Source organism: Elephas maximus, chromosome 10, assembly GCF_024166365.1.
Source record: "Elephas maximus indicus isolate mEleMax1 chromosome 10, mEleMax1 primary haplotype, whole genome shotgun sequence".
Classification (NCBI taxonomy): domain Eukaryota; kingdom Metazoa; phylum Chordata; class Mammalia; order Proboscidea; family Elephantidae; genus Elephas; species Elephas maximus.
The window spans coordinates 102,154,512-102,179,170 of NC_064828.1; the positions used below are offsets into that span (position 1 = coordinate 102,154,512).

The 24,659-nt window shown below is 41.9% G+C and overlaps 1 protein-coding gene across 1 annotated transcript in view; it reads right to left on the bottom strand.

Annotated features, from left to right (window-relative positions):
• PTPN21 (protein tyrosine phosphatase non-receptor type 21) overlaps positions 1 to 22,547 on the bottom strand; it is an 83,193-nt gene extending 60,646 nt beyond the window's left edge. The window contains exon 1 of the mRNA XM_049897418.1: positions 22,273 to 22,547. Within this exon, the coding sequence (XP_049753375.1) occupies positions 22,273 to 22,452 (180 nt within the window). The 5' untranslated portion in view covers positions 22,453 to 22,547. The remainder of the gene's footprint in view (positions 1 to 22,272) is intronic.
• Positions 22,548 to 24,659: the final 2,112 nt, after the last annotated feature.

Sequence of the window (24,659 nt, forward strand, 5' to 3'; positions counted from 1 at the left end):
ATGAATTTTATCTTTAAATATTTAAATATATCAATTTAAGTTCATTAGAAAAAAACCAAGAAAAGAAAAAATGAGCCAGAAGTAGATGAGCCTAGAATGAGTTAAATTTTCTATTTTCTCATATCTAAACTTAGGTCAAGGTTGTGTAGAGTTTGACGATTATCTGGCAACCTCAATTACCTGAGCATAATTAAGGAATGGACAACAGGTAAAATGAATTTGAGCAACGAAAAATATATGTCAAAGTCAAAGTTACATGGAAGTTCCCCCCTCCCTTATTTTACACATAGTTTTAGTGAGTTTAGTGATTTGGCTATCCAATTCAAAGTATTAAAAAAGTGACAAATAAAAGGAAAAACGTTAAATAAAACCACATTGGCAGCAGCAGCAGTGATGGGCAGTAAACACCCTATCAGCAAGGAAGAACACATGCATACAAACAAAAGTTCTTTAAAAAGAAGTTATAAAGAATTACAAGGGCAGGGAAACTAGAGTACTGGAAACGGAACAACCAGAACACAAAGAGAATGATGACACATCGTGACAATGTAACTACAGAAATTGTTCAAAAAAATCCACTGCTGTCGAGTTGATTCTGACTCAGAGCAACCCTATAGAAATTGTCAAATGAGAACCTAATTTACTGTGTAAATTTTCACCAGAAACAGAATTTTTAAAAATTGTAAGGGCCCTCAAAACAGTTGTTTGGGCAAAAGTAAACTTTGGTTATTAGTGGTTATGAAGACCACTTCATTTCCCAAAGATGGTCAGGAAGATAACTTGTTTTATACATAGCTTTAACCAAAAGACTGGCCGTTCAAATCCACCAGGCGCTCCTTGGAAACTCTATGGGGCAGTTCTACTCTGTCCTATGGGGTCGCTATGAGTCGGAATTGACTCGACGGCAATAGGTCTTGGTACTTCAGCCAATTTAACTGCAGTTTTATTAATTCACTTGTAAATTTAAGCATATTTTCCAAAGCCAAATATGAAAAACTTTTCACTGTTTGCTATTCTGTTACCTGCTGTAATTTATGTGTTTTCAAAGGTCTGACTAGTGGCATAGTAACTAGCATAGTAGCTAATTACTTCCTCTGAGACACTATGCCTGCAATTCCAATAGGAGTACAGTGCAAAAACACTACAGTATTTGACTCCACCACTCACTAACTTTGGGGCAAGGCACTTCTCTTGATGAGTCTCAGTTTCTTCATAGCAAAAACAAAGAAAATAACACCTGACCTAACATCACCAAAGAGTTATGCCAAGGTACATCATAAACTATAATTGAGCTGATAAAACTCTTATACTTACTATGAGTATATAAATTAACAGATACTATCTCTTCAGGTGTGGCCAAAAGAATAGTAAACTTACCTCAAGCATGCTTCTTCCTCAAAAATATAACCACGCAAACAATAATCAAACTAAATTCTTCCTTTACATGCTTAAGTCAGGATATTATGGGATTTTTTATTTTTTTTAAGTACAAAGACCTCAACATGGATAGGCCCCCTGGGTGCCTTAAATGTCACCTATTATCAATCATTATTGGTCTTGGATATTTTCCCAGCATCATGTGTCCTCTCTTCCTTGAGTCCAAACCTCCTGGGTCATACCTGTCCTGGTGCTGTTTATGGACTTGGTTTAATAGTAATAAAACTTTTCCAAAGACTAGCCTTTAATTACCGGCTTTTTGTGCATGCCCTCCACCACTCCGTATTATCCAACTTCCCAGTACCTTTCTGGATAAGAAGCTTTAACTCCATGTGGTTTCTCTTTCTCCACAACTGTGTCTCTCACTGGGGACCAAAGCAAGTCGACTTGACTTCTCGGAAACTCATTGCGACTGATTCATCTGGCATCCTCTTCTTCTAGATTGATTCCCAATTATCACTGAACAGATTTTTATGAAACTTCTTCATTGTCAGATATTTTTACATTCTCTTTCTTTCTATTTTGCTCTGAACATCAGAAAAGTTTTCATAAAGTTATCCAATGATTTCTTCATATCTACTTAACATTTTTCATAGCTACGCTGCTAAACTGTACAGATAACTGTATCTGCTATGAATACTACAATGAAAACAAAAGTTCCATAGACCTTAGCTTCTTTTTCAGATACTATATGGGTGGCTTACTTCATGCTGAGACAAAGTGATTTGATAATCAAGATTTTTGTTCAAAGGAAAAGATGGTTTATAAATTTTTGAGTCTGGGTAAAAGATACAGTGCCCGAATCACAGTCTTCTAAAGAGACACCAGCTATTACAAGCAGGTCCAAATCCTGTCAGAATGTATAAAACCCTTTCCTAATCCCCCAGTCATTTCTTGTCTAATTATTTCAACAGTCTTTTTAGTTGTATTATTTTTAAAGCAGAGCAGAGGGACACACAAATTAGCTGGCGGGTTTTTTAAGCCCCTGGTGCATTGAGTTTGATAAAGTTAATCCCATATAAAACTGCAGATATAATTTTATCGTGATGCCATTCTTAGACTACGCAGAAGTCAGAAGACTTTTCATCAGGAAAGAGATGAGAGGAGATAGCACTAGATAAAGCCTATCCCTTGCAGAGAGATCATCTAACAAGGGTAGTTAACGAGTATTAACCTAATTCAAGGCCTGGAGTTTACCTCTACACTGAGTCTCCCATGAATAGTGGAGCATCTTACTTCTTCACTCTTTCCTTTTGACAGATGGTATGGTGGTCACATTGCCTCAGAGGCTGAACTTCTTCCTTTGTGTTTAGTTTTAACCACTTTCTTCTCTCCTTGATCAAAAAACATATCTATTTTACAGCCAAGGTAACGATATACAGTATCACTATACTCTACTCAACTATAAATGAGGACTCAAAAAATAACAATCAAAAGTATATATATCATGGTTTTTTAATTATAGTGAAACATTTATGAAGCTGAAGCTCAACTAACTGAACTCATCAACTGGGCAGAATTTTTTTTTGTTGTAGCATTTAGTGTTCAGGAAAAGAGTCAAATGATAAGCCAATTTCAGGTATTTATTGAAAGAGGAATGTCCAAGGCTTGAATTGGGATCCTTGTCTTCACAGATGAATTACTCACATCTTTTCTATTACTGTCCTAGACAATAGGATGCTACGAAGAACACAAAGACCCTGCAACACAGTAAGATCATTTTTAAAGAAGTATATTATACTGTACTTTCTATCACTGAATTATACATGTAAAAACTGAATTGGCAAATATTTCATTATTTATTTTGTTACCACAATAAAAAAAAGTATATGATACTCTACTTTCTAAGAAAAATGGATTAGTATCATAGGAAGAGTAATCAATTCATTGAATTAATGCTGACTGAACACCTAGTGTGTGTCAAACACTGTTCTGGGTACAGGGGATACAGCATTGAACAAAAGAGAATAAAATCCCTGTCCTTATGTAGCTTACACTCCAGTAGAGGAAAGACGACAAGTAAGGAAAAGATATGGCAGGCCAGATACCGATAACTGCCATGGAGAAAGATATTTAATTAAAAGGATTAAAACAATATCAACACATTTTTAAAGAGTAAACTAGAATTAAATGATGAACATTTCACTACCCAGGAATGACAGAGGTCTGAGATATTATCACATACAGCTTCAATACAGGCAAAGGCTAACGCTCTGTTTTGTACTACCGCATAGAAGGTTAGGACCCACGCCATCCAGAGCCAGCGTAACTGAGGGTAAACCAGAACCTCCCCTTCTCCTGTCACTTTGGTTCATCAGTTTGTTGTACAGCAGAAACATTTTTTATATCCCATTGCAAAAAACTAGTCAGTCAGTCAGGCCTTCTCTTTATTCAAATCTCCTAAATTTGAGCCTCTTTGGGCTTGCCCATTAGCTTAATCCATAAATACATAAATATCTGTGTTTTAGGGCAGTGAGTAAATAGTACCCTTTTTCTTTTTTATTGAGAAGACAGTGGGAAGACAGATAGCCTCAGGCTAATTCGGCCTATATTCCAGTGTTTAGGCTTCAATTAATTCACAGGGAAAAAAATTTTTTTAATGTTTTCCTGAACTCAGGTCTTAGTTATTCCCCTCTGTTTTGACTGGCCACGGACACTGAGCAGTGTGAGCAATATTTTTAGAAACTGTTTAACCTCACAGTGTAAAGATGAAAAGGAAGAACTGAAATGAGTACATTTAGGAATAGCTGCCTATTCTTCCGCTATTCGCTTTTTGGCAGGTTTGAATTACACTTGGTCCCTGTTACAAAGAAACATTGGCGATGTTAAGTGAGGGGGCCTGTAGGCAGATAGAGAGTATTAGAGGATTTTAAATACATTTTCACAAAGAATCTAGTCAAGGTTAATTCCTATTGCCAAAAAGAATATTATCTGACGTATTTTCCACTGCCTTAAAAAAAATACCACAACCCCACTGTTCTTAAATTAGTATTATCATAAAAATGTTATTTAAAAAATGTTAGAATTATAAAACCAAGGAAATTACTTCTGTTGTTAAAAGCCTAAATACAGGCACATGAAGAAACACCTAGATTTCTGTTATTAAAAGCGGTACTTGTTTTTTTCATTAAATCATGGCTTTATGATACACGAAATAACATTTCTCCGCACATTTACAAGGTAGTTTTCTAGTTGTACCAAATACTTCTTCCATATACACAAATGTTACAGGCAAATAACAAAGCTGTTTCCTTTTTAATTTTTATAGAAAAGCTATTTTTCCCTTTTTTATTAATAATATAAGGTTCCATTTAGCAAAGGCCACCACTGAAGAAGTCTGAGCTGCACTGAAGACACTGGTGAAAAGCAAGGCTCCAGGAACTGACAGAATACCAGTGGAGATGTCTCAACAAATGGATGCAGCACTGGAAGTACTCACTTGTCTCTGCCAAGAAATCTGGAAGACAGCTGCCTAGCCAACAGACTGGAAGAGATCCATATTTATGCCATTCCCAACAAAGGTGAGCCAACCAAATGCAGAAATTATTGAACAATATCACACACAACTAAAATGTTGCAGAAGATCATTCAAAAGCAGCTGCAGCAGTATATCGACAGGGAACTGCCAGAAACTTAAGCCAGATTCAGAAGAGGAGGTGAAACCAGGGATGTCATTGCTGATGTCAGATGGATCCTGGCTGAAAGTAGAGAATACCAGAAAAATGTTTATCTGTGTGACTATGCAAAGGCATTCAACTATGTGGATCATAACAAATTATGGGTAACACTGTGAAGAACGAGAATTCCAGAACACTTAATTGTGCTCATGAGGAACTTGTCCATAGATTAAGAGGCAGTTGTTTAAACAGAACAAAGTGATACTGTGTGGTTTAAATTCGACAAAGGTGTGCGTCAGGGTTGTACCCTTTCACCATACCTATTCAATCTGCATGCCAAGTAAATAATCTGAGACGCTGGATGATATGAAGAAGAATGAGGCATCAGGATTGAAGGAAGCCTCATCAACAATCTGCGTTACGAAGAAGACAAAACCTTGCTTGCTGAAGAGGACTTGAAGTACTTACTGATGAAGATCAAAGACCACAGCCTTCAATATGGATTACACCTCAACATAAAGAAAACAAAAAGCCTCACAACTGGACCAATAAGCAAAATTATGATAAATGGAGAAAAGTCTGAAGTTGTCAAGGATTTCATTTCACCTGGATTCACAATCAACACCCATGGAAGCAGCAGTCAAGAAGTCAAAACACACATTGCATGGCGCAAAGCAGCTGCAAAAAACCTCTTTAAAGTGTTGAAAAGCAAAGATATCACCTTGAAGACTAAGGTGCACCTGACCCAAGCCCTGGTATTTTCAATCATCTTATGTGCATGTGAAAGCTGGATGATGAATAAGGAAGACCAAAGAAGAACTGACGCCTTTGAATTGTGGTGTTGGCAAAGAATATTAAATATATCACGGACTGCCAAAAAGAATGAATAAATCTGTCTTGGAAGAAGTACAACCAGAAGGCTCCTTGGAAGCAAGAATGGCGACACGACATCTCACATACTCTGGACATATTATCAGGAGGGATCAGTCCCTGGAGAAGGACATTATGCTTGGTAAAGTAGAGGGTCAGTGAAAAAGAGGAAGACCCTCAACGAGGTGGATTGACACGGTGGCTGCAACACGGGGTTCAAGCATACCAAGGATTGTGAGGATGGTGCAGGACCAGGCAGTGTCTCCTTCTGTTGTACATAGGGTCACTATGAGTCAGAACTGACTCGACAGCACCTAACAACATAACAACACCACAATTGAGTTTTAATGGGATTCCTCTTAAACGATGCTCCTCATCAACCACCAAAGCACAGAAAAAACAACCCACTGCAGACAAGTCAATTCCAACTCATAGTGACCCTATAGGACAGAGTAGAACTGCCCCATAGGATTTCCAAGGAGCCAATGGTGGATTCAAACTGCCGACCTTTTGGTTAGTAGTCAATCTCTTAACTACTGTGCCACCAGGGATTCAAGGCACAGAGGGCACCTCATGAAGTAAAGGTGTGTAACTCAGAAACATATAGTCAGTATTTTTTAGTGAGTCGGAATCAACTCAGTGGCAATGGGTTTGGCTTTTTTTTGTTTGTTTGCTTAAGTACCATAATGCCAGTTACATTTTATTCCAAGAAATGCTATGTAAAAATAGATAAGGCAAGATATTTTCATTATATTTAAAAGCAGAAAGGGATGAACTGGCATGAGTATGTATGCGCTATCGGGAAAACAGGAATTATTCTATAGTCATTATCCTCTATCCAAGGAATACAAATAAGTCTCAATGAAAACATAGATAATAAAGGTTAAATGACAGAAACATGACAAGCAGATTTTAAAATGGAATAACAATGTATAGTGGCTCCGTCCTCATGCTCATCACTCAGACTGTAGAAGAAAAACACTTGTGTGGTATGAGCTGCCACAGCGACCACTAAGAACACCTGCATGCACAGCGTTGATCCGCAGCCCTCAGTGTGGCAGCCAGCACTTCAAGGGACTCACAGCTCTACCAGTTTCTCGTTGGGACACAGATTCTAACTCCGGGAGCCCCCCAAACTCATCCAAAAGCAGTGCAACCAGATATTGCTTTGGAGAACCTCTCAGCAGGGAATTCTCCTGGGGTATATTTCATCAGCCTGATACCTCCGACTCTGCCAGGAACAAGTCATGCGAGGCTTCCTATCCAACAGCTCTGCCCTAAGCGCTCCAGGCATTCCCGGAGGGGTCTTACTGGTCTAATTAGGATTCACATTTCTTCTTATGCTTATCCTTCTTTGCCTGATGTGGCTTCCAAAGCACAACTTCAAGCAAAACAATAAACTGCCATAATTAAAATAAGTGACAAAAAATTACCCTGAGAGTTCTTCAACAATCTCCAGCAGATCTGGGAGACTGCGGGCTGCCCATCACCTGCTCAAGGTTATACAACTGTGAGGAAAGATGCTGGTCAAGGGCTCAGAAAAACTACTCCAGTTGTGGCTCCTGCCATGTAGCCATGAGCAAGTTACTTAACACCTCTGTGTCTCAGTTTACCCTTCTGTAAAATAGAGATGAAGATAATAGTACCTCACCCATAGGATCGTTGGAGGAACAAAATAAATGAAAACATTAAGGCACTTACAAGAGTATCTCACACATAGGAAGTCCTCATACGATATTAGCTCTTATTATCATAGTTTTCCAGTCCCCTTAAACAGTATAAAATTTCACATGGTATCTTAATTAAAAAGAAAACAGTTGCCATTGAGTCAATTCTGAGTAATGGTGACCCCACATGTGTCAGAGTAGAACTGTGCTCCAGAGGGTTTTCAATGGCTGTGACCTTTCGGACGCAGATCACCAGGCCTTCCTTCTGAGGTACCTATGGGTGGATTTGAACCAACAATCTTTCTGTTAGCAGCCAAGCACTTAACCATTTATGTCGCCCAGGGATTCCTTCATCTGACATAGTTGGTTTAACCTAAATTGATCTGGCAAGTCAAAAAAGTCTGAGCCATCTAAATAACTGTAACATGACTAAGTCAAGACAAGTTTTTATATTCACAGAGAAAATGAGCTTATGCTATCCAGCATGAGATTAGCCTGCTCGGTCAAAACTTATTCAAAATAACACAATTACTCTGTCCTATTTGTAAGTAAATCTAGACACTGTATACAAGTGATCTCAACTGAGTTAGAAAGTGGTAAATGTCCTTGATAGAAGTTATTTCTACTACATGCTGCTAATTCTCATATAGCATTTGCGATATACATAGGTTCTTCTAGTGAAATTAGCATCTTAAGCAAGAATTTAAATCAACTCTGGACAACCTGTCAGTTCACTGAAAGAGAAAGGAAATTTACGTGACATTTGTTTATGAATAGACTGCTTGGAGAACCAAATAGGAAAATATTCGCTCAACCAGCATATTGTTAAGAAAGCGCTATGAGTAAAGTCCATGTTTAACAGAAAAGAAAATACAGAGAATGTAGGATGTGTATCTGACAAGAAGAATGAAGGAGAGGGCTTATAATTAGCTGGGGAATTTGGTTCATATATATGCATGTGAAAGCTGGACAACAAATAAGGAAGACCAAAGAAGAAATGATGCATTTGAACTGTGGTGTTGGCAAAGATTACTAAATATACCATGGACTGCCAGAAGAACAAACAAATCTGTCTTGGAGGAAGTACAGCCAAAATGCTCCTTGGAAGCAGGGATTGCAAGACTTTGTCTCATGTATTTTGGACATTGCAGTGCAATGAATTACTTAATATGGCCCTCATAACCACAGTCTTTGTAACTCCCATCAAATGATTGAGTAGGACCATGTTAATAAGACAGATGGAGCCCTAACAAGGGGATTGGTTGGTTTTCCCATCCCACTAGGCTTAAAATAAGCCATCCCAGAGGCAAGATGGAAACCCTGGTAGCGTAGTGGTTAAGAGCTAGAGCTCTTAACTAAAAGGTCAGCAGTTCAAATCCACCAGGTGCTCCCTGGAAACCCAATGGGGTATTTCTACTCTGTCCTATAGGGTTACTATGCGTCAGAATCAACTCGACGGCAGTGGGTTTTAGTTTTAGAGGCAGGAGGAGAGGATCTTACCACCACCAAGGAAGAAGAGCCAGGAGCGGAGCACATCCTTTGGACCTGAGATCCCTGCCTGGAATCAAGAGACTGAGAGACAGAGCTGTAACACTGAAGATGGCAAGAAGCGGAGGCAGAGAAATGGTGGCAGGAGAGACCAGCAGGAGATGGCACAGTGGGCTTCCTGGCCAAAAGAGCAAGAAAGCTGAGTGCCGTTGGGCAGGAGGCTTGCTGGTGGAGAAGAGTGCCTCTGGGCACTTACTGGAGCTAGGTTTGCCAACCCACAGAGCTAGTGCTGAGCACCTTCAGGCTGAGGCTTACTGGCAGAGTTGGGTACCTCTGGGCACTCAGAGGCAGAGCTAAAAGAGCTTTGTTACACTTGCCCGAGCAAGTAAGAGGCTGACGGGCCAGAGAGAGGCCAGCCTGTCTATGGGCATGGCTGAGAAGAGGCTATCCTGATGGAAGAACTGTATCCTGAGCATTCCTAAACCTGAATTATAACCTGTTACTTCCCCTAATAAACCCCATAACTATGAGTATGGTCTGTGAGATCTGTGTGGCCATTGCAATGAATTATCTAACTCAGCAAAGAAATGCTGTGGGAGGCACAGTTGGTGTCAGAATTGGTAAAGATGGCAGAGAGAAGTATGTCTGACCTCTACCTCAAAGGAATCAGCCTTGGGCTACTGATCCTGATTCTCCTTCCTCCTTGTGAAGTTAGAGGAGGTCAGACGCTGCTGCCGTGTTATTTTTACAAACATGTGATCAGGAAGGACCAGTCTCTGGAGAAGCGTATTATGCTTGGTAAAGTACAGGGTCAGCAAAAAAGAAGACGACCTTCAACTAGATGGACTGACACAGTGGCTGCAACGAAAGGCTCAAACATAGCAATGATTGTGAGGATGGCACAAGACTGCAGTGTTTCATTCTGTTGTACATGGGGTGGCTATAAGTTGGAACCAAATTAACAGCACCTAACAACAACAATCGCCAAAGCGTTATCATACACCTACTTCATAGGTAGACACAAAGGTGCCGCCAGGAGGGGAAGACTGATATGGATCTGTCATCAGGGGAGCAATGAAGAAATTCACACTCACAACCTCCTGTCTTTCCTCCCTGAAAGGGTTTTTCCTTAATAGCAGCTGAAAGGTTGGTGGTTCAAACCCACCCAGCAACTCCACAGAAGAAATAGGCCCGGCAATCTGCTTCTGTAAAGATTACAGCCAAGAAAATCCTGTGGAGAGATGTAAAAGACCTATACAAAGAAAACTACAAGACACTACTGCAAGAAACCAAAAGAGACCTACGCAAGTGGAAAAACATACCTTGGTCATGGATAGGAAGACTTAACATTGCAAAAACGTCTGTTCTACCAAAAACCATCTATAGATACAATGCAATTCCAATCCAAATTCCAACAACATTTTTTAATGAGATGGAAAAGCAAATCACCAACTTCATATGGAAGAGAAAGAGGCCCCAGATAAGTAAAGCATTACTGAAAAAGAAGAACAAAGTGGGAGGCCTCACTCTACCTGATTTTAGAACCTATTATACTGCCACAGTAGTCAAAACACCCTGGTACTGGTACAACAACAGGCACATAGACCAATGGAACAGAATTAAGAATCCAGTCATAAATCCATCCACATATGAGCAGCTGATATTTGACAAAGGCTCAAAGTCAGTTAAACGGGGAAAAGACAGTCTTTTTAACAAATGGTCCTGGCATAACTGGATACCCATCTGCAAAAAAATGAAACAAGACCCATACCTCACATGATGCACAAAAACTAACTCAAAATGGATCAAAGACTTAAATATAAAATCGAAAACGATAAAGATAATGGAAGAAAAAATAGGGACAACACTAGGAGCCCTAATACGTGGCATAAACAATATATAAAACATTACTAAAAATACAGAAGAGAAACTAGATAACTGGGGAGCTCCTAAAAATCAAACACCTATGCTTATCCAAAGACTGCACCAAAAGAGTAAAAAGATTACCTACAGACTGGGAAAAAGTTTTTGGCTATCACATTTCCGATCAGCTCCTGATCTCTAAAATCTGCATGATACTGCAAAAACTCCACTACGAAAAGACAAATAACCCTATTAAAAAATGGGCAAAAGATATCAACAGGCACTTCACTAAAGAAGACACTCAGGCAGCGAACAGATACATGAGGAAATGTTCACGATTATTAGCCATTAGAGAAATGCAAATCAAAACTACAATGAGATTCCATCTCACTCCAACAAGGCTGCCATTAATCCAAAAAACACATAATAATAAATGTTGGAGAGGTTGTGGAGAGACAGGAACACTTATACACCGCTGGTGGGAATGTAAAATGGTACAACCACTTTGGAAATCGATTTGGCGCTTCCTTAAAAAGCTAGAAATAGAACTACCATACGATCCAGCAATCCCACTCTTTGGAATATATCCTAGAGAAGTAAGAGCCTTTACATGAACAGATATATGCACACCCGTGTTCACTGCAGCACTGTTTACAACAGCAAAAAGATGGAAGCAACCAAGGTGCCCATCAATGGATGAAAAGATAAATAAATTATGGTATAGTCACACAATGGAATACTACGCATTGATGAAGAACAATGATGAATCCATGAAACATTTCAGAACATGGAGGAATCCGGAAGGCATTATGCTGAGTGAAATTAGTCTATTGCAAAAGGACAAATATTGTACAAGACCACTATTACAAGAACTCAAGAAATAGTTCAAACAGAGAAGAAAATATTCTTTGATGGTTATGAGAGGGGAAGGGAGGGAGAGGAGTTTTCACTAATTAAATAGTAGTTAAGAACTGTTTTAGGTGATGGGAAAGACAACACACAATACAGGAGAGGTCAGCACAACTGGAATAAACCAAAAGCAAAGAAGTTTCCTGAATAAACTGAATGCTTTGAAGGCCTGCATAGCAGGGGTGGGGGTTTAAGGACCATGGTTTCAGGGTACATCTAAATCAATCAGCACGATAAAATCTATTAAGATAACATTCTACATCCCATTCTGGAGAGTGGCGTCTGGGGTCTTAAACTCCAGCAAGCAGCCATCTAAGATCCATCAATGGTCTCAACCCACCTGGAGCAAAGGAGAATGAAGAACGCCAAAGGCACAAGGTAATTATGAACCCAAGAGACAGAAAGGGCCACATAAACCAGAGACTACATCAGCCTGAGACCTGAAGAACTAGATGATGCCTGGCCACAACTGATGACTGCCCTGACAGGAAACACAACACAGAACCCCTGAGGGAGCAGGAGAGCAGTGGGATGCAGACCCCAAATTCTTGTAAAAAGACCAGACTTAATGGTCTGACTGAGACTAGAAGAACCCTGGAGGTCATGGTCCCCAGACCTTCTGTTAGCCCAAGACAGGAACCATTCCCAAAGCCAACTCTTCAGACAGGGATTGGACTGGACAATGGGACAGAAAATGATACTGGTGAAGAGTGAGCTTCTTGGATTCAAGTAGACAGATGAGCCTATGTTGGCATCTCCTGTCTGGAGGCGAGATGGGAGGGCGGAGAGGGGCTCAGAAGCTGGCCGAATGGGCACGAAAAGAGAAGAGTGGAGGGAAGAAGTGTGCTGTCTCACTAGGGGGAGAGCAATTAGGAGTATATAGCAAGATGTGTATAAATTTTTGTATGAGAGACTGACTTGATTTATAAACTCTCATTTAAAGCACAATAAAAATTAAAAAAAAAAAAAAAAGAAAAGAAAAGAAAATCCTGTGGAGCAGTTCTATTCTGTAACACATGCGGCAGCCATGAGTTGGGGGTCAACTCAACAGCAGCTAACAACAACAACAAAGTTGTTTTAGGGAGGGAGTGAATAATCCACAAATGGCCTTTTCTGAGATCTGAAGATGAGGGCCACTGAAAAGGAGCATTTCGGGGTAGGGAGGTAGCATCTTTCACAGGTAAATTATTTTCTTAAAAATATGAAGGTCTTGAATTGTTCACAAATGTCACTTCCTGCCAGTACCTTCACTTTTGGGAAAGAAAGACTGAGGAGGAAAGGTCCTGTTATGCCAAGAGAAGGAGAAAGATTGCATCATTCGGGAGGCCTCCAGGCCCATGGCCAGAGCTCATGGATAGATCTGGGGGATCCATAAAAAAAAAAAAAAAAAAGCCTCCCGAAATTGTACCCAAAATTCTACATGTTTATTAGATTCTCAAAAAGCCCATGACCCCCATAAATTTAAAAGTCAAAATTCAAGCAGAAGTCTGACAAATGTGAACTCAAATTCTGGCTCTTCTAACAGCTGTGTGATCCTGAGCAAATCAACCAACCTTTCAGAACCTCAGTAACCTCACCTAAAATGGAAAAGATAATGCCTAACTCACTGTGAGGATTAAATAAGGTAATGCAGGCTAAGCTTCCAGCCCAATAATGTTCATCCACCCAAATGGAGAGCAGCAGGAGGCCACTGAAGCTTCTAGTATTATTATAAGAAATGGACTCTGAAACCACACACCAAGGACAATGACAGAACTGAGAGAGAGCCCCCAAAACGCTGTAAGTTCCCCCATGTCTGCCATTTTGTAACTCAACTCAGAGACCTCTCCATATGAGCAACTTCACGCTTAAGTCCATATGGTCATGAGACTATCCTATTGTGGCAAATTAATGGCGAGTGAGATTAAAGGACATTTTTGATCTCTCTTAACCGAAAAACTCAATAATATAAGAAAACCAACTAAGACCTTAAATGTATTAGACATTAAGCTAAGGTTGGGAGTTGCTGGATGGTGCAAATGATTAGCAAGCTCAGGTGCTAACCAAAAGGTTGGAGGTTCTAGTACAAGCAGAGGCACATCAGAAGGCATGGCAATCTACTTCCAAAAGGTCAGTCATTGAAAACCTTATGAAGCCAGTTCTACTCTGACAAACATGGGGTTGCCATGAGTTGGAGTTGGTGGCAACTGGGTTGGTTTGTTTGTTTTTGGTTAAGCTAAAGTTGAGTAATACTCCATAATACTTCATTTCTTTAAATAAAAAGGTTTCCAAATTCTGTAATTACTATGTGATGATGTATTATGTACTTTAAAATGCACAGTATATCCATGATTCCATGTGTCATTCCTATACTAAAGTATGTGGCCAATTCTTAATTTTCTAGGCCAAATAAAAAAAGCAATAGAAAATCTAAAATTTGCAAAAAAATCCTTGATCATTTATCATTGGTTTTAGAAGGTGGAAAGCTTTATGTAGGTAGGGAGACCAATCTAACATTTAAATTTGCTTTCAGTAGTCCAACGGATCCAACTGAAAATATTTACTGAGCTTGTCTATACCTCTTACCACCGAAAAAAATCCTATTTGTTTTATAGCATACATACCCGAATGCATAACTACTTAGCCCAAAATGTTTACAGGTTTTATACTTTTACCTTACACATATTTCAGCTATTTTTAAAGTCCAAATGGAAACAGCTAGCACAGAAGGAAATCCACATGAAATTCTTGAGGTCTACTCAGGTAACGGTCAAGATAAGGTCAGTGGATATTTGGAATACCTAAGAAGCTAACTTAAAATAAAACAATCTGATGGCCAAGAACACTTTCTAAAGTTGTGCTTGAGAGTAATGGCTTGCATTCTATGCTTGGTTCCTCTCTATTCCAACATACCCCTTAGCTAAGAAATTTCCCCATCTGCCAGAAGGCATTATGAGGAGAATCTGTTCAAAGTTTGGCAAGGAAGCTGCCACTCCCTTTACATAGCAATCTTACCCAGGGACCTGCTAAAACTAGATCATTTTCTAAGTGTTTTAGAAGCAGCCTAAGGGAAGAAATAAAAGTCTAAAGAAAAATGTGCGTTTATGCCTGTATACAAAGCTTTGTAAATATTCAACTCTCTGAGGAAATAAATTCATACCGCAAATTAAGGTTGACTTAACTGACGTGCTATCCATGCCCTTGGTTTGTGTTTTATTTTGTTTCTCTTTTTAAGATTGTGTTGACTTTCCCTGTATTATTTGTTCTTTCCTTCACCAAAGTTGATACTTGTCTACTATTTAGTGATCACCATGCCCTTTGAAACCCACTGCCATCAATTCCAACTCATAGCGACCCTACAGGACAGAGTAGAACTGCCCCATAGGGTTTCCAAGGCTGTAATCTTTATAGAGGTAGACTGCCATATCTTTCTCCTGCAGAGTACCTGGTAGGTTCGAACCACTGAACTTTCAGTCAGCACCAGGGCTTGTTACTGTCCATGTAATCAATCTAAACTCAAAATAAGAATCTGAATTTTTAAACTAAGAAGACTTTTATTCAACAGCTATGTGCTGTAAGCCAATCAGGTACATGGCGCTATCCCAGGCACTGGTGACATAATAGTGAATACAACAGACAGTCCTACTCTGATGGAGCTTACATTCATTCTAAAGGACAAAAACTTGACACAGAATGCAATGTGCTTCGAATACAACTGACACATTTTATGCAGATCTGGGATAAACCACTAAAAAAAGAGAGATGCCATAGTAAGAACATCTAAATTTTGCTAGGCTTTTCACCTTATTCAACAGGATATTACAGATATTTAGTGGTGGCTTAGTATTTATCTCGACTGCAAAATCATAACTAAAAATGCAGGCCACATATGGAGACAAGGATGAGGATTCTCATGTAGACAGACAGAAAATTCAGAAACAGCTGAAAGAATATTGTCCTCTAGGATTTCTGTTAGGAGCCCTTGGGTGCTGTGAATGGTTATGCTCCGTTACTAGTTGAAAGGTTGGCAGTTCGAACCCACCCAGGGGCACCAAGGAAGACAGACCTGGCAATCTGCTTCTGAAAGGTCACAGCCTTGAAAACCCTATGGAGTGCAGTTCCACTCTGTCCACGTGCGATCGCTGGGAGTCGGAACAGCCTCAACAGCAACCACCACCACCGCCACCGAGACGTAAGCTATGAAATCAACACGTAATGCACCACAGCAAAATATGGAAAATTACCTTCAAAAGGCTTCCAGGACTTCAGAGCTTCCCTGTACCCCAGGAATAAAAAAACTTAAAGAACTCGAACCAAATGTAAAATAAAGCTGAATGAGGATAAAGGAAGGCAGAGCGTATAAGAGTTCGCAAAGAATCTAATAAAATCCATGACGGCATAATAAAAATGTGACTTCAAAGTGTAATATCAGACCTGAAAAGAGCCCTTAAAAGAGATAAACCCTAAAGAAAAAAATTATATAAACAATCTAGAATTTCACAAAGTAATTTTTCTAAAAACCTAGGAGTTGGGCTGGGCGCTGGAGGGAAGAAACAGGCTAGTGGAGAAGTAAGAACCTAGTCAAGCTTTTGCTGGTTTTCCTTTTTTTCTGGGCAATCAGGCAGTGACACTGTACCAATTACCTTCAGCTGGTATGAAAACAGCCGCTCCAACGTGACAGCTAAAACATGACGGCATGCTAAAACCGTGACGGTTCAGTAATGTGTAAAAGTGTGATTACCAGTGACCGCTATACTTGTGTGCACCAGAAAATATTTACAAACAAGCATATATTTTTAGTAGTAGTGGAAACAATAAAATTATTTGCAAAAAAAAAAAAAAAACAGTTACTCTGAAGAGAAGTTGGTTGGTCACCACAACAGACAGATGGGAGTCAGAAATAACAGCAATACTGAAGACTGACATTTGAGAGTTTCCTAAACATCAGGTCCTCTGCTAATGTTTTACATTTACCCTTGAGTTCTCCTGACCACCATCAATTAGATGCTATTATTCCAATTTACAGATGAAAACCAGGTGGATTTGGGAAGTAATTTGCCCAAGGTCACACAGCTGATAACTGGCAGAGCTGGGAGTCAAACCTAAGCTTTTCTAACTCTACTGGCCAATGTCTTGATTTGTTAAACAGTCTTCTCAAGAAGCACACAGAGGCAGTGCCCACCTAAGTACCGCACAAGAACATGGGTCTAGGCCTGGGGCAGGACTATCTCTCACTATGTAAGGCTTTCAGCACAACTTCCGTTCTCTGACTCTAACTCATGGTGGCCCCGTGTATTTCAGGGTAAAACTGCACTCCAGAGGGTTTTCAGTGGCTGTGACCTTTTGGCCTTTCTCCCATGGGCGCCTCTGGGTGGATCTGAACTGCCAACCTTTCCGTTAGTAACTGAGTGAAGGAGCCCTGGTGACAACAATGGTTTAAGTGCTCGAAGGCTAACCAACAGGTCAGCAATTCCAACCCACCAGTGGCTCCTCAGGAGAAAAGACCCAGCAAAAAGACCAGGCGATCTGCTCCCCTAAAAATTACAGCCTAGGAAACCCTATGGGGCAGTTCTACACTGTGATACAGGGCTGGGCACACAACAACAACACCCTTTCTCTTACTCCATGATCACCAAACAAATTCTAGTTTGCTTGGCTCCCATGGGACCTACCTGCGGAGTGAGAATGGCCTGACCAGAGGGCATACATACTTGGAGCCTTTGGCAGTTCCACATTGCCTCATAAATTACTAACCTTCCACCCTGGTTTTCCACGTCACTCTCAGTGGGCTGGGTAAACACAGGTCGTCCTCCCTGAAGCCTCAGGATTTGACGCCTGCTGACCTGACGGCACTGGGTGGGTGGGACCTGACCCAGGACTCCAGACTGCTGAATCCGTCAAGGTGATACTGGTGGCCCAGGAGTGGTCATCGCCAGCTGACACCCTCTAGCCTCACCACCTCCTTCAAGCCTCTACAACATACACTTAAAAAAGTGGAAAATTCTCTAAAGGTATGTAAGGCTTTCTGTGCAACTTCCCTTCCGACTCCAGCTTATGGCAACCCCATGTGTTTCAGAGTAAAACTGCACTCCAGAGGGTTTTCAAAATCCGCCAAAGACTCTCCTAGCCTCTCCTGAAAAAGTCTTGTGAAACTCAGAATGAATGAAATGCAGAGAATTTCAACAGCTCTGAGAAGCTGTTGCTGTAATCAACTGCCACATTTCCCTAAGGGGATTAATGTTTTTTTCCATTTTTAAATGTCACTTCCCATAGTTCAAACAGGTTTAGAAACAAGTTAACACACACTAAGTTAACTAAACTGGATAAAAGTATATCAACCTTTTTAATTTTTAATGTACTATAAAATATCTCAGACATTCAACAAAGATGATGACTAAAAAAGCAAACACCCACATACTCACACACCCTGCTAAAAAAATAAAATACTACCAAACAAGTGAAGCCCCTGGGTATAGCTTTATAATGGTACTATTGTATAACCCTTGTCATTGTCATTATAGATGTGAAATGGTATTCATTTAAGGAAGAATTGTAGAGACTTTTTTTCCAATTTAAATTTGAGCAGTGGCAAAGCTTATGCCAAACTGACACGCTGTAATTTGAGTTTGCTTGGTGGGAGAATAGCCGGAGATACTAACATACCATTATTTCTTGGTATAAATCACACGCGTGCGATACATACACAAACTAAAAACAGGTGTTGGCCCCCTCAGACTGTTTCTGAACAGTCATTTGGTAAGATTAGGCCTGGGGCTTGAGCCTTCTGTTTACGTGCTACCGAGCAGCGCTTCTCAGCTTTAAGAGGACATGTTTGCTACACAAACTAACACCCTAATTCCGACTGCTGTTAAATGTTGAAAATTGCGGGATTGTCTCTCCAAGGGCAAGAAATTTTCTACAAACCAGGCCTCTTCCCTCTCAAAGCATCCTATTCTGCTTAAAAAAAAAAAAAAAAAAAAGGCTCATAATATGCCCACAGTTGTAGGAAGCTGCTTTGTTCTCAGAGACTTATAACCACAAACAAGAGATGGCAACTTCTTTGGCCTTCGTAATGAACAGAGAAGCAAAGCAATACCTGTGTGTTCAGTTCGACCTGTATTCACTGAGCACATTCCAGGTCTGGTACTCTGGGTACAAAAGCAAATAAATTATAGCTCCTTAAGAAGCTGACTCTCTAGTTTAGGCAGACCTGGTGTTGCATAAGGAAGAAAGAAAGGGGGGCGGGGGGGTGGGGGAAGGAGCCAAAATAGGAAAAACAGGTGAAAGGAGCAAAAAAGATGGAATAAGCATAACTAAGCAGGGACCGTCACTGAGGCCCACTCTCCTGGTTTACTTTCTAATTGGGCTTCTCCAGCTGTTTCTTCCCAAGGCTCCCCCTCCTCTAGTTAACCCTGAGCGGTCTCTAAGCCCTCTTTTTCTCCCCTGGGCAGCCTCATCCCCTGTCCCAGCTTTGATTACTGACCTAGGCTGATGATTCCCAAATCTCTTCCCTCCAGCCTGAATCTCTCACCTGAGTTACAGACCAGCATACCCATCTGTCTGCTCAATGTCACCAATTAGCATCTCAAAACTCAGTATTCCAAAACTGAACTCCCCACACGCCTCTCCTTGCACCCCTCAAACCTGCTCCACCTCTTACGTCTCCTCTCTCAGTTACAGTCCCCACCATCTCCTGGAAACCTGAGTATCTACCTGGACCCTTTGCTAGCTCTTTCCATCAACGCTTACTAGCTAAGTTTTTGTTATCGGTTAAATTGTGTCCCCAAAAAGGATATGTTGAAGTCTTAGCCCCCCGTGCCTGTGAATGTGACCTTATTTAGAAACAGGGTCTCTACTGGAACAGTGGTTAAAGTGGTTGGCTGCTAATCGAAAGGTTAGCAGTTTGAAAACGACCGGTGGCTCTAAGGGAGAAAGATGTGGCAGTCTGCTTCTGTAGAGATTTACAGCCTTGGAAACCCTATGAGTCAGAACTGACTTGACGGCAGTGGTGGTGGATAAATGTAATTAGTTAACATGAAGCCATACTGGAGTAGGGTGGGCCATAATCCAATATAACTGGTATCCTTATAAGAAGAAAAGGGAGACACGGAGACACCAATGGAAGACGACCACGTGAGGATGGAAGCAGAGATCCGAGTCATGCCCCCACAAGCCAAGAAATGCCTGGGGCTATGAGTAGGGGGAAAAGGCAAGGAAGGATCTTTATCTCAAGGTTTGGAGGGAGCATGGCCCTGCCAACACCTCGATTTTGGGTTTCTGTCCTCCAAAACTGTGGGAAAATAAATTTCTGTCATTTTAGGCTACTCAGTTTGCAGTACTTCACTACAGCAGTCCTGGGAAACTGAGACTGTCCTGAATCTCTCCAGACTTTACCCACTTCTTCCTACCCCCATCCAAATCTAGGTGGTCACCACCTACACCAAAACCACCCCTTCCTAATCATTCTCCAGAGGGATGTTTCTTTGCAAAACAGTAACACACCATCACTTAAAAACCTTTTTCTGGTGTCCTCACTTGTTGTTGTTGTTAGGTGCCGTCGAGTCGGTTCCGACTCATAGCGACCCTATGCACAACAGAACGCAACACTTCCCGGTCCTGCGCCATCCTTAAAATCGTTGATATGCTTGAGCCCATTGTTGCAGCCACTGTGTCAATCCACCTCGTTGAGGGTCTTCCTCTTTTCCGCTGACCCTATACTTTGCCAAGCATGATGTCCTTCTCCAGGGACTGATCTCTCCTTCAGGGAAAGTCCAAATCCTTTAACAAAAGCCCCACCTTCTAAGTCCCAACCTCTCGGCTTTCCCACTCCTCACTTCAGCCTCCAGGCAGATCAGTTGCTTTTGCCTCAGAGCCACTACTCGTGCAGTTCCTTTGGTTGGAACAGTCTTTTCCAGCCCCCAGAAGACTCCCCTGCCCAATTCTTCAGGTCCCAGCTCAGACACCACGTGTTCTGAGAATCTTTCTCTTTGCTGACCCCCCCATAGCTCATAGCATCCTGTACTTGCTCTACGATAGCATGCATCATGCCTGTTTTCGTGTTGCTAGCAACACTAGGGTGAACTCCTAGTGTGTGCCTAGGGTGAACTTATAGGTCTTCAATGTTGAATAATCAAGATACAGGATAGTCACCAAGGACAAAGTTTATCTACTTCTGACTTTTTATGAAGTACATCAGCGGGATTTCCAGTTAGGAATATAATTTGGGCGTTCAAGTAGAATAACCAGTTTCTCCATTTTACTGCTACCCTAGAACTAGGGGGCTAAAGGCAAGGAGAATCCTAGGTTTAATTATAGCCTTTTTCTTCAAGGCCTTAACTGGAATCAGCCATGAATACTGTGGTCCTATAAACAGTCATCTAAATGAAACCAAACAGTAAACATTTACCCTAGACTAAGGATGAGAAGGTAAGGGGGGACAGGAAAGCTAGATTAATATAAACAGAACAACCAGAATGGAAATAATGAGAATGCTCACACACTGTGAAAGAAGTAACCAATACCACTGAACAATATAGAAATTGTTAAATGAGAACCTAATTTGCCATGTAAGCTTTCACCAAAAACACAGTAGTTTAAAAAAAAAAAAAAGACATTATCTCGATACACGAGGCCCCCACAACTCTCTTATTGACAAAATTTTGAGGTTTTCCAGGGCGAACCTATGACTACGGGAATAGACTAGTTACTAGAGCTTATGGCTATGCAGACACATTAAATGACACAACCAGTTTAAGGGTGTGACATCACCGTTGTCCCCAAGGCTCAGACGAGGGAATTGGGGCTCAAACAGGTCAAATAATTTGTCCAAAGTCATGCAACTAGTTGGTGAGGAAACCAGATTCAAAATCCAGGCAGTATGTCTCTAGAATCTTGGCCCTGCCTGTGGCAAAAAGTCAATGAATATTTGCTGAGTGAATGTAAGTCAGTGAACCGTACTAGAGCAGGATGACCCATTTGGGATTGTATTAGAAAAGAAAAAGTTGGATAATCCAACATGCATTCGTATCTGATTATGGATTACATTTGGGGGGGAACAAATCTGCATTTTCAAAAGCTCAAAGAAAGAAAAAACAGTTGTCTTCCAGCAGATTCTCAGTCATGGTAACCCCATGTGCTTCACAGTAGAACTAGGCTCCAGAGGGTTTTCAGTGGCTGTGGTTTTTTTGGAAGTAGGTTATCTGGCCTTTTTTCCAAAAACTCGGGCACTGCTATTTCACATCAGGGGCACCCTCAAGGCAAGACATCTCACTCTGTAGGTATTCCTTCCTCACGGGGAGGGGGCTTGTAGGCTCAACTCATATCATGACCAGGGACATGTTTTAGTATCCTGTGGGCTAGAACACACAGACAGCATGCATGAAAGTGGTGAGAAGTAAGGAACAAAGTCAGGCCAGAGACACTGGACCTCCTTTGCTGCTTACCTCCCGCAACTCCAGTCTTTGGGCCACAGCCTCCAGGCTCTCCTGGCCAGTGCTCTCCACCGACAGCGTGAATTCCACAAACTCGTTGTTGAGCAGCTGGATCCGGGCAACCAGGCAGCTCTTGCTGGAGACGGTGTAGCGCCGGGTGCGTTTCAGTTTCAATCCAAATGGCAGTGGCATCTTCTTCTCCCTTCAAGAGTCTAGGGACAAGGAGGGAAAAGCACCCCCGCCAATCCAGCGGAGGTGAGGCAGAGAGGAAGCAATCCTGTCCTGACGGGATGAGTCTGTCCGGTCTTGGGCTGCTCACCCAGCAGCCGCTGCTGCCATTAAAAAGCAATCGAGTCTCCAAAGGCCAGGTGAAGGGAGCATCCACTCCAGCGCTGAAGAAAAAGGGACGCTGGTTACATGGGCAATCTGGCAGCTCTGGGCTTGGCTTTTAAAAATACAAATCAACGAGACTGTGTCCTGAGAATAAGCTTTCCTTCTCCTCCGGAAAAAGAAGACACTGAATAGGATCTTGGAGGCAGTGGGCAAGCTTACCACCAGAGCTGAGAGCTGGATTGTCAGACTCCACCCCTCCTCATCCTACAAACGGTGATTACAACCATTGTAATGAGATAATCCCGGGCACCAAGGCAACGCCAAGTTTAGGAGCGCTCATTAGTGGTTCTCTTCCTTTTTTGGATAAAGTTTTGCTTTTTCATAGATAACACTTACTGGTCTTTCCCCCTCAACACTCCAAATATCAGGGTTCTTTATTTATTTATTTTGGTCCTTAAGGGAGATAACAAAAAAAAAAAAACAAACACCACCCATTACCGTTGAGTCGATTCCGACTCATAGGGACCCTATAGGACAGAGCAGAAGTGCCCCATAGGGTTTCCAAGGAGCGCCTGGGAGATAAGCTGCTGACCTTTGGGTTGGCAGCCGTAGCTCTTAACCAGTACACCACCAGGGCTGGTTCAAGTCCCAGGCCCAGCCCCGTTAGGCAGATTAATCCCGGGTCCAGATGGAAGGTGTAATTCCTCCCTCACATATGGCAGCTGAGAGGTTCAAGCGAGGTGAACCAAGCCAAAGTGCCTAACGAGCATTTGTAGAACCCTTTCTGGTTTACAATATTTCCTTCATCAAACTGATTTATTTGTAAAATCATAAGACCCTACAAATACTGGTTATGGGATTACCACCAGCACCGTGGCAGTTCTGAAAAGCGTGGCCCCGGCTCCTCTCCAGGGTGGGGTTGCCCAGAGAGGCGCTGAAGCTTCACCTAAGCGGGGCCGCGGCCCAGAGGACGACACAGACGAGGCCTTAAACGCCATCCTGGGGGAAGGAGCTGCGGACCGAGCTGAGCAACCCCTTGCAGTCGCGCTCGGGCTGGGGCTCCTCCCGCAGCCTCCCCCCGGAAGAGGAGGTGGCGTTGCCGGGCCAACGGACAGCCTCGGGAGGCCCGGAACCCTCCTAACGCGGCCGCGTTTCCGGACGGACACACCCGGTTGGACCGACCCCCTCTGCTCCCGGAGGGAACATATAAAGGGCCCCACGCGAGCCCTACTGGCGGTGGAGAGGTTGGTGGAGTCCAGATTCGGAGCCACAGAATCCCAAAACACGCGACTTGGACCATTTTTAACCACGTCTGCTGATGGTAACTCCTGTATTGAGGAGGCACACTGGGGGCGGGCGGCAGCTGGGGGCTTTTATGTCAACTGGACTTTTTCTTTTTTCTCCCTAAACGAGCGGACAAAATCCCATATAGTTCCAGAATCCGGTGACAGCTTCCGCCCTTCCTTGCTCAAGGCTGCCCCGAGGAACAGCTGTTTAGTTCAGGGATGGGCTGAGCCAGGATTCGATCCCGGGTCCCTCACCCCAAGTCCTGTACTCCGCGCTCTCCTGGCTGGGTCTCAGCCAGAGGTGATGGGCGTCAGGGCTGGAGAGCAGGGTTTAGCTATTACGCTATACTTTGCCAAACTTCACATTTTGAAATTCCATTCCAGAAATGTATATCGTGGGATTTGTGAGAATTCAAAGACGACTCCTAAATCGTTGCTGCCCTTACAGAGTTTACAAGGATGCCGTTATTACCCAGCTGTGTCTCTAATAAAGACCCCCACCGAGGTTTTCTCTTTGCTTTTGTGTGTTCTGTTGTATGTGTGTGTTTTGTTTTGGTTGTTGGTGGTTTGTCTTTGGTTTTGTTTCCTGGTTATCTCCAAAGAGCCAGAAAAAGAAAATAAAAGTTAAAAACAAGGGATAGAGGAGGAAGGCCACCGGAAAAATGGAACCATAAAAGGACTGTGTTAATTTAACAGCATTTGCTGAGTGCTTTCTGTAGGTAAAAGCACTATTCTAAGGAGGGAAATAGAAAATAACTATTATGAAAAGATACAGCCTCC